Source organism: Balearica regulorum, chromosome 6 (genome assembly GCF_011004875.1).
Source record: "Balearica regulorum gibbericeps isolate bBalReg1 chromosome 6, bBalReg1.pri, whole genome shotgun sequence".
Classification (NCBI taxonomy): domain Eukaryota; kingdom Metazoa; phylum Chordata; class Aves; order Gruiformes; family Gruidae; genus Balearica; species Balearica regulorum.
This window is the reverse complement of record NC_046189.1, coordinates 8,948,157-8,959,295: the sequence shown is the minus strand read 5'-3', so window position 1 is coordinate 8,959,295 and position 11,139 is coordinate 8,948,157. Positions and strand designations below refer to the sequence as shown.

General features: G+C 38.5%; 1 protein-coding gene across 1 annotated transcript; it reads left to right on the top strand.

Annotated features, from left to right (window-relative positions):
• Positions 1 to 2,962: 2,962 nt before the first annotated feature.
• MSTN (myostatin) lies at positions 2,963 to 10,045 on the top strand. The gene is made up of 3 exons (XM_010311097.2): positions 2,963 to 3,451; positions 5,615 to 5,988; positions 8,324 to 10,045. The coding sequence occupies exons 1-3, from the start codon at positions 3,079 to 3,081 to the stop codon at positions 8,702 to 8,704; spliced, it is 1,128 nt and encodes a 375-aa protein (XP_010309399.1). The 5' UTR covers positions 2,963 to 3,078; the 3' UTR covers positions 8,705 to 10,045.
• Positions 10,046 to 11,139: the final 1,094 nt, after the last annotated feature.

Sequence of the window (11,139 nt, the reverse complement as noted above, 5' to 3'; positions counted from 1 at the left end):
TTATTAAAGAAATTAGATCCTTCAATAGCTCCCGATCAAGTGCAACTGTTTAAGCTCTCTTCCAAATTCTTGCAGTCTCATAGAAAAGAAAAAGCTAGCAACCACAAAAGAAGAAGGGAAAGGTATTCTACTGACAGCCTAGAGTTATTCAGAGTACATGGATATGAAGTGCATTTTATGAGGGAAACATTGGAAAAATATTTCTTTTTATGCAGCTGCTGGTGAATTCTGGGGCGCTTTTGTCATCCTTGGTTGGCAGTCCTTATGCCTCCACTCCAGCTGCTATTGCTGCCTCCGACTTCTAAATAGCGAGCAGAGGCATGGTGCTCAGTAGGATCTGTTTGCCACCATGTGTCACCTTGGTGGCCGAGAGCAAGCTCAGCTCTTGCTCAGAGCTCACCAGGGTTTCAGGCATACAAGAGAGGACCTTTGTCCTACAGTCATGAACAAACCCTAAAGGGGCCCTTTTTTGCAGATCAATGGAATAATTGCACAAGTTTGGGGAAAGATAAAAATTGAAGTTCTGCATGCTCGTGGTGAGCCACAGTGAGAGTGGGAAGACCTTGAAGGAGAAGGAGCAGGCCAGTTATCTGCGTGGCCTCTGAGCACAGGGCAAGATGCTGCAGGGCACATTCAGAGAGTAGTCACGGTGCTGGAGGCATCGCTTTGCTGAGCGCTTCTCTTGTCCTCTCTCCAACATGAATGGCTTACAGCCACAGTCTGCCAGAGCATTTAATTACTGATATTAATGACTGCATCATTATTTCCACCTGTTTATTGATGGATCATTGTTCTCTGGTGTGAAACCTGGTACCCGTTAAGGTTTCCACTTGGGAGTAGATTCCCTTTTATACCCAACTGGTTAAGTCATTCTGATTGAACATAAAAAAAATAATAAAAAAATAGTTTTATTATGACATTCACTGTCATACAAGTAAACAAACCAACGCTAACCTAAACCCCCAAGAAGTTCACCAACAGGGTCAGTGCTTTTCAAGAAGATTCTTACTGTGAATCATCCTATGCATCTTCCATAAAAATACATTTCCAGCACTTGAAAAGTACTAAGACTGTGTTTAAAATATGTTATAGACGTGGCAGGCAGTCTCCACTGTAAACTCAGATCTATCCTGACTTCTAGTTCCAGTCAACCACGAGTCCATTTATGTTACCACATGTTGAGAGTAGCTGCACCGGTATCTTGTGTAAAAAGCAAAAGCTCAGGAGCTAAGAAGTCAAACTGCTTGCTTTAAATATGAATTTTGGCTGAAATCAGAATGTCAGGGTCTGATGCTAAGAGCCTTAGGCCTGGAACGTATGAGTGTGATACATCTATTGCTTGCATCAGCTTTACACCAGCGTACGACAATCAATTTCAATTGAATACTTGTGATTTACATCACTGGTCATGAGCTGAATATTAGGCTCGGTTCTGTGCTATGCAGTGAATTTGCATGCCCTGGAGAGGTGATACAAAATAATATGAATGACCAGGCAGAAAAAAGCTCTTTGAAAGTTCTGTCCCACATCTTTCTATATACCAACGTTTTTCCTACATGAACATATGCAAAAAAACCTATTTGCCACAGTTTTAAGTGTACACAGAATGGAAAGAGAAGAGAAACTGACAATTCAGTCCTAACTTAGGCAAACTTTGGCATATTGCGTGAAATTCCAGGATTTCTGTTTGCTGTAATATACAGATTCCAAATATACAAAACATACAAAAATTCCATACACAAATTGCTTGCTGTAATATACAGCCTATGCTGAACAGTAGCCCCTCCAGTCCCTCCACCTCCCCAACTAAGCCTGAATTCCATAATTCTTGCTAAGAGCACATCAAGTGTGAACTACATTCTTGTAAGATTTTTATAAGCCATAACCTGTAAGTATAAAATCATGTCGAGATGTATCTCTTATGCAGAAAGCATATTCAAACTGTAATATATATAAAGAACTTACAAATATTAGAGAAGAAAACAAAAGGAAGCACAGAAAGGTATGACTTAAATTGGCATAATACAGAGACATTTTGAACAGAAATAAAAGACAACATGGAAAAAGAAGATATACTCACAGTAGAGATTTAAATGTTTTAAGTCTCTTAATACTTTAACTACTAATGGAAAAAGCAAGCTTTATTATTTCTGTATAATATTAGAGAGAGTAGCTAAAGATATTCCTTGAAAATACCTTTGCTACTAAAGATCTCTATTTAATTTACTGCCCAGGATTCTGCTGACCTAGTGATAGCATGAAGAGGGGACAGACTCATTTTTCATAATTGACTGTTAATTTAGTAAAGGATTTGTTCTGTTGATTTTGATATATACTAAAGGGACAGACACATAAGAGATGTATTTACACAGAATCATTTATGCACAAATTCTTTATTACTGCTTTAGCTAGTACCTAGCAGAAAACCCATTAAGGTTTTCTGAAATATGAACTGCTCAATATATTTTAGCTGTTGAACAACATCAGTTAGCACTGTTTGCAATGCATTTCTAAAGTATTTTATTCCCTGCTTGCTAAGAGTAACCCCCTGGGATTTTTTTTTTTTTTTTTTAAATAGCACAAACTTTCAAGTTAAAAAACCTGTAGAAGCCTAAAGCAAGTTCAGAGGGAGGTTTGTCTTGATTCATCGTACAAGTACACGGTTGGAATACATTTAAGAATGACAGTGCTGTCTTTCAGTACTGCTGCCCACAATGCTTGGAAATATATCCTTTCAGTATGCAAAGACATATCCTCAACGAAGCACCCAGATAAATCAGTTCACTCTTGGCTGTAACTAAACGCTGTCTAGTGACTTGTGATCGACAGGGCTTTACCCTCTGACAGCCAGATTCATTGTTGGGACAGCAACCAATCGTCGGGTTTGACGACATGAGCCTAATCAAAGTTGGAGTATAAAAAGCCCCCTTGGAATATATAAGGTACGCCAGTGTGGCAAGCTGTCTCTCAGATTGCATTTGCTTTCACAGATCTGTTTAGTACTAAAAGGGAAAGGGGAAGGGGAGGGGGAAAAAAAAAAAAAAGAGAAAAGAAAAAAGCTGCGCTGAATGTGAGATCATGCAAAAGCTAGCAATCTATGTTTATATTTACCTGTTCATGCTGATTTCAGTTGATCCAGTGGCTCTTGATGACAGTAGTCAGCCCACAGAGAACGCCGAAAAAGATGGACTGTGCAATGCTTGTACGTGGAGACAGAATACAAAATCTTCCAGAATAGAAGCCATAAAAATTCAAATCCTCAGCAAACTGCGTCTGGAACAAGCTCCTAACATTAGCAGGGATGTTATTAAACAACTTTTACCCAAAGCTCCTCCGCTGCAGGAATTGATTGATCAGTATGACGTCCAGAGAGACGACAGTAGCGATGGCTCTTTGGAAGATGATGACTATCATGCTACCACCGAAACGATTATCACAATGCCTACGGAGTGTAAGTAACCCTGCTGCTTTCGCCTCCCACCACTCCTCCGAGAGAGTTGTCTCCCTGCTGTAGAGCCACGCAACTCCTCCTCGGGCTCTTCCAACAGGCTGCTGGCTGAAGTCTGCTAGAGGGAGGGAGGAGAGCGTTATTTCTAAAGAATTTGAGCCAGGTTCAGATGACCGTGTTGCGATCCTTTGTTTTACTGTTCGGTTTTCGGCTCCTTATAATGTGTATGCCCTGTAGCACTTAGGATTTGCCCATTGCCTTAGAAAGCAAAGGGAGATCTGCAGTTTAGTTGACTTCGTTATCTGCAGCACTCAGGGCATTTCCTATCACAAATATAAAGTACAAGTGCAGATAACGAGATAACTATCTTTTTCTGAGGGAGGTTTTACTGGCCAGTACTTTTAGGAGCAATAGAAATCAGCAGAAATACAGCTTAGAGCACTAGACCTACCTAACTGCAACACGTTATAGCAAGTGCAAGTATAGAGTTAAATTCTTGCTTCTTTGCTGATCCCATAAACTAGCACCACCCACCTCTGAGTTAAAACTATATATTTAAAGCAAATATGTGTGTAACAGATTTAAATGTTAAAATGTCCATGCTACAGCAATCAGCTCCAGTAGCCGTGCCAAGGAAGAATGAAGGCATTTACTGAATGAGCAGATTCTGAGTTATCTTCTGAGTGCTAAACATCTGCTATGGCTCCTATCAAGTATCTTCTGCATGGCTAATACTATAGTATCCTATGTTCTTCATCAGCTAAAGTATTTGGCTATGGCAGCTGTTTTTTTAAATAACACTTATGAATATGATGTCAAAAAGGAAAAAGATGACAGGACGTATAAGGCATGTTAGCAGTTACAGATATCGTTACAATACACATACTAGAATAGTATCAGCTGCTCTAGCCGGCTGAAAATGTATGCTTTGACGAAAAAGTAACTTCATCTGTAAAATTTTTCAACTTATTAGTAAGATAGGTACTTAATAGCGATATATTACTGCAGCCTTATCACAAAGTTAAGCTCTGCTGGCAGTTTTATTCCAGCCTATTATGTCCAAGGCTTTGTAACTATTTTTAATTAAACTGTTACATAATTAGAATGACTGAAGAAAAGCCATTATACTTCATTGATCTGAGTTCATTTCCTACTTTTATAAAAATCCCTTGAACTATTTTAAATGCACTAAAGAGACAGGTATCTTAAGTGGTGAGATTTATGAATGTCAAAGCCCTGCACCATTTAAGATTAGTATTACCCATTTTATCCTGGCACGGAAAGATATTGCCATGACTAGGTATGACAGCTGCGTCACAGGCTACAGGAAGGAGGAACACTGCCCTGCACGTGACTTTCCTATAATATTTAAATGAAAACAAAATAATCCTTAGATTAATATTCTTTTAAGCATTTGTTTTTCCATTGAGAAAAGAAATGATCATGTTCGTGTAGTTTGCCCATGGCTGTGTGTGTCTGTACGATGTGTAGCACACTAAGGCTATTTAGTAAATTAGAAATAGCTGGATCATCACATACGTGTTGAGTCAGCTTATGCAAAGTTGCTATTCTGTATGCTTTATGAAGGTCCTCAGGAGATGACTAGCAGAAGTGAGTTGGTAGTAGTCACTGTGAAGTGGAATAGGCTGTCCCCTCACCCCCGATAATTTTTGTTTGGGAAAGAGGATTTTTGCAGCTGTACAGGTCAGCCCACAGCACTGGTACCAGTGGCCAGAGCCCCGAGCACTCTGAAGACCACAAAGGTCCTCCACAGTGTACATCATCTTGCGATTGCCCACCATTTCTGAGTTTCAGCCTGAGCACACCTCTGCTCTGCTTAGCCTATGGAGCAGAAGGCACCAACTAGAATTATACAGAAAATGATTGGCCAAACCTCATTTTAGCCTGTTTATAGAACAATCATTGGTTCCTTGTCACATGATGTTACTTTTAGGTGATAGCATAATGATTTTGTTGACATTCACTAGATTTGCTGTAGAGCATAAACCACAGAAAATTAATTAAGTTAAATCCACTTTGTTACTGACGCTGTTTATAACATATTGTAAGACTTCCTACATGGTCTGGAAAAATAAAACTTGGTTTATATATGCATATTTCTTTTTGTTCCCTGTTCAGTAATCTGTTCTTTCCATTCATTTATAGCTGATTTGCTTGTACAAATGGAGGGAAAACCAAAATGTTGCTTCTTTAAGTTTAGCTCTAAAATACAATATAACAAAGTAGTAAAGGCACAATTGTGGATATACTTGAGACAAGTCCAAAAACCTACAACGGTGTTTGTGCAGATCCTGAGACTTATTAAACCCATGAAAGACGGTACAAGATATACTGGAATTCGATCTTTGAAACTTGACATGAACCCAGGCACTGGTATTTGGCAGAGTATTGATGTGAAGACAGTGTTGCAAAATTGGCTTAAACAGCCGGAATCCAATTTAGGCATCGAAATAAAAGCTTTTGATGAGAATGGACAAGATCTTGCTGTAACTTTCCCAGGACCAGGTGAAGATGGATTGGTAAGTTTATTTAGAAAAATCTTGCATTTTATTGGAAAGCATTTAAGTTGTGTTTTAAGGATAAAATAGAAGCATTCTTTAGGGAATGGAAGATACAAGTTCTGTATAGCTAATTCTTTGCTCTCTGATCATGTCACAATCAATTGCATTCCTGTGCCTCCATTTCCCTATTTGAAAAATTGAGACAAATTGTAGTACTTCAGTAAGATCTTGAGAGGCATTAACTGAAAATGTTTTGGTAGTTATTGATGGATGGAACTATCAAAAGTAATAGTGTTTTCAAATTTGAGAGCAAATACTGTTTAATAAGCAGCAAAGCTAAAAAGACTAGTCATTGGATTATTTCATTGATAAGAAAGCTGCCTCTCTGATAGTGCTGATAAAGATCTTTGCATTCAAACTGTTGGGAGTTTCTCCTTATTCTGTAAGCATATATTTTCTATTAACAGCAAGAATTATTTGTGTTTATGAATGTGAGAACAGATCTTCTTCATAATGTTGTGTACCTTTCAGTATGTGATAGAGTACATCATTCCACCTATTAGAAATATTTGAATAGAGAAATTCTGCTTGATACAATAAATGGGTCATAATGATGAGAGAGATCATAAAATAACTATCTGGTTTCTTTTTGTAAGTATAGATGAACAAATTAAATCTGAAGTATACCAGTTAAACTACAGCATTTTCCTCGTTATTTGTTTGTGCAAATCACCAATCCTCTGCAACCTATAAAAAGTCCTGACCCTATCACAGCTGAAACAATCACAATCAAGAAATCCTTCTTTTTGAATAAACTAAAAGAATATTATTTTACTTTTACTTCTGTGCACTAGACCAGTCTGTCAGTCATAGAATCATTTAGGTCAGAAAGGACCTTTAAGATCATCGAGCCCAACTGTATTTATGTAGCTATGTAATGTTTAACTTCATAGCAGTATAAAGCAGTTGAAAGAACTTAAAGGAAAAACGCTGTGGTATCTTAACTGAAGATCCAGTATAGATGGATCACATACTTGAAACAGGCCAGCTAGATATCACAATAAGGAATGTCCTCACCCCCTTCGTCCATTCAAATACCCTATGCCGTGTTTTCGCGCATGTGGATAACCTATGGTTATCATCATCGGTAAAAACAAACCAATTCAGCAGCAGGGCAGGGCTAGATGCACGGCTGATAACGGAAGGGGAAATTTCTCTTCCCTTCGGCTCCTCTCCAGCAGCTCCCAATTCAGGGATGCTCCTCTCACCAAGCCCCTCCCCATATCATTTACCTTTGGGAGGAGCATCTCCAGCAGCTGGACAACTTGCAGCCATAAAGGCTGGAAGGGACAAATCCATCTAACAAAGTTAGCTGGGCTGTTACTTACTCCAAAGGAATGGTCTTCCTTCATGGGACAGCCCAGTTAGCGCCAAACTCACAGGGGGCTGAAATCATCGCGTGGAAGCGAGGAAACTTCAGGAACTGTTTCAAACTCGTGATTGCGAAGGTTGCAATTTCTTTCTATTCTCAGTTGGTGACTGTGGAAACGCACCTTCGGTAGGAAGCATGTGGCTCGGAGATCTGCCAAAAGTACATTCTGGGCCACAGGGCTCCTTCAAGAGTCAAAATTTCAGCTGCTGCTCCAAAGTCAGCATGGCAAATTCAGCCCTCTGGCAGAGGGGAAAGCTGTGAAGTGCAAGTAACCTGTACCATCAGGTGAAACACTCATTTCTACTGCCATTGCAGTCATTCAAGAACAATAGCGGTTATGGAGTGTTTTTTCTCCTTTTTGGTCTGGACAAGAAGCCTTCCTTGATATCCAGAAACCCTGAACCGAATACGACTTTAATAGAGGGAATTTCAGAAGGACTCACAAAAGGGAGACCAACACCCATCAGTCCCGTCCTTGAAAAGTTTTTGGAGTTCTTGGTTTCCTTTTGGGAGTTTTTCCATAGAAGAAAAAGTAGCTTTTGCTAGAGGGTTTAAAACAAACTAACAAACCCCACATCAAAAGTAAAAATCCAGCATCCTCCAAATTTCTGAAACCTTTCAAGCAGTGAAGAGGAATGATGCTGACACTGAGATGATGGTGATTTCAGAAAGAGATACTCAGAAATTAAAGCTCTTTAGAGAAACAGCAGGGAAATGCTGGTCTCCAGCATGAAAAAGAGGAATAATCCTGGAGCAGAGGTCAACTGTAGCAGAGATTTGCAGGAGGACAAAGTGTTTTTGCAAATATTATTTGAGAGTATTAATTTGATACATATGTCTGAGATATTATCTATTCGCACATTTTTACTGAACTTACATTTACCTCAGTAATGCTTCCAATTCCTTCTCCTCTCCTCACAGAACCCATTTTTAGAGGTCAGAGTTACAGATACACCAAAACGGTCCCGCAGAGATTTTGGCCTTGACTGCGATGAGCACTCGACAGAATCCCGATGTTGTCGCTACCCGCTGACAGTGGATTTTGAAGCTTTCGGATGGGACTGGATTATCGCACCTAAAAGATACAAAGCCAATTACTGCTCCGGAGAATGCGAATTTGTATTTTTACAAAAATACCCGCACACTCACCTCGTACACCAAGCAAACCCCAGAGGTTCGGCAGGCCCTTGCTGCACGCCCACCAAGATGTCCCCCATAAACATGCTGTACTTCAATGGGAAAGAACAAATAATATACGGCAAGATACCGGCCATGGTTGTAGATCGCTGCGGGTGCTCATGAGATCGTCGTGAGATCCACCGCTTCATAAATTGTAGAAGCTACCAAAAAAAAGAGTTATACCCCCTCAACAGTCTTTAAAACTGTGAAGTTACGTACATTAGGCATTGCCGACATCCTATATGCTGTATGATAGGCTATCATACAGATTTAGTGCAGCACCAGCTACAGAACATGAACTAAAGGACGATACAGTTACCTAATGGCTGGCTTTGAGCCAGTGAAAAAGAAAAGCTACAATCAAAATCACTGGCTTTAACACATGAAGTTCTTACAATGCAAGGGAATCAATATTGAGATGCAAATTTATATGCAGGTTCCAATACACGTTGGTAATCAAAAGCAAGCTCTTTCTCATCTGAGGATGGAAGGAGCCAGCTTTTAAGTCCATTTCTTCACAGCTTCACTTAATATTGTATTTACAGGAAAATATATACTGGTAACATATACACCACTACACAATACCACCAGAATCATCCTTAAACACTTGAATATATAGTGCAGAATTGTGAAATGTATGAAATGAAATTCCACATAAATGGACAAATCCTGAAATTAGGGATGGCATAGTGTATTTAGTGTGTTTCCATTCCTTTTTCTCATTAGTATGTTAGTAATCAATGGCAATGGTGCTACGTAAGCAGGCTGAGTAAATAGATAGTTATCTAAGTGAAAGAATTTAGAATAATAATGAATTTGCCCTATCCTCAGGTACACTATTCAACATTCGCAAAAACTAGATATTTTTTAAATGAAAGGGAATAGTTTTCTAGATGTAGTAAAACAAAAGGCAGCAGAGAAGTCTAACATTCAAATCATAATCCCACATTATAACCTGCCTTTGCAACATTACCGTTTGCACTATGATAAACCAATGCAAATAGTTGGTTGCTACAGATATTGTTTAAAAAAACCACTTTGATATAACTGACTTGTGTAATATGTATGCATCAATATTTTGTAAATAAATGTTTATTTTTTAATCACTGTTGGTATATGTTCATCGCAAGAAAAGAATGACTTTAACCTGTACTTTCATAAAAAAACCAAACAATATTCTCTTCATAATATAATTTCCTGGATTTTAACACAAATAATAGGTAGGAACAATGCAACAAAGTAAACCATATGTTGAGAATTATACTACATTTTATATGTTTTTTACATTGGTATGAGCCATCTGTGATAAATGATGGGTGTTGACATGTTTATAAGGTTCTTTGAGTTACTGTTTTTACGGTCATTTTGATCCACAACTGAATTTCCATACTTTGAATGTTATGTCCATAAATAATGACGATATGACAAAAGATTGCTATTAAATGCATTTTATTATATTTAAAAGTTTGCAGCAAAGTATCTTATTTGAGCAAACACAGTACATGGATTTCCACACAAATTCTGTACATTTTCCTTATGATAAAATTGTTAATTGAAATTAAAAAAAAAAAAAAAATCTATTTACTATAAAGTCCATTTCCTTTCACATCTGAAATACAATCACTGTTAAAACATCTTCATGTTAGTATGATGCACATTTTTGTTATATTCCAGAATTCAGTTTCATTTGTGTAAAACCACCCTAAAATTGCAAAAATGCTTGATTTTTTTTTCCCCTTCCCCTTTTATACATTTTCTGCCTAGGTGGTAGATATTTTACATTGAGTTTTCTACTTTTCTTTATTTGTATGTAAGGACATTAACACTTAAAGTTTGAGCAATGAGGTTTGAAACTTAAAAGCAAACAGATTTTCTGTAATTTCTTTTGAACTATTAGATCTGCTAAAGCTGTATCCGAGCATCCAGCAGATGTTCAGCTTCTCCTGATGTAGTTCATCAGAGCAGGTCTCTGGGGCCCTTAAATACACTTCCCATTTAGTTTCTCACAAAACACAATCACAGCAAATAAAAGATAATTTAAAAACAGAGTCTTAGAATACAGAGAGTCTTGGTGAAGCCACAAGAAGCAAGAGCCACAATGCAATTCCTCCTTCTCCAAAAGCCAAGGTTACAGCAGTAAGGGAGAAGTCCTCGCTTTGTTGACATTAACAGCAAAACTTCTGCTGACTTTAAGGGACACCAGCGTGTTGCCCTTTGACTTTTAACTCATGACATTCAGGCACCAGATAGCCCCTGCTCATTGGAACTATCAAGAGTATCTCTCTGCACGAGGCATACCAAAAGCCTCATAAACTGTTTGGAGACTTCAGATGAACTGCCATTGCACGCTGTGCAGTTAGACCTTCACTAGCTTTAATTGAGTCAGTTCATACAGCAACAGCCACAGAGATGTGGCAGCACGGATTTCGGAGCTGAGAGCAAACAGAACATACTCCCAGTCCGCACCAAGGTCCTGATACACCACCTGCATGATTATTTTTACTCACAATAGCTAAACTAAAGCTAATGCAAATTCGTTACCCCCATATAAGTGACAT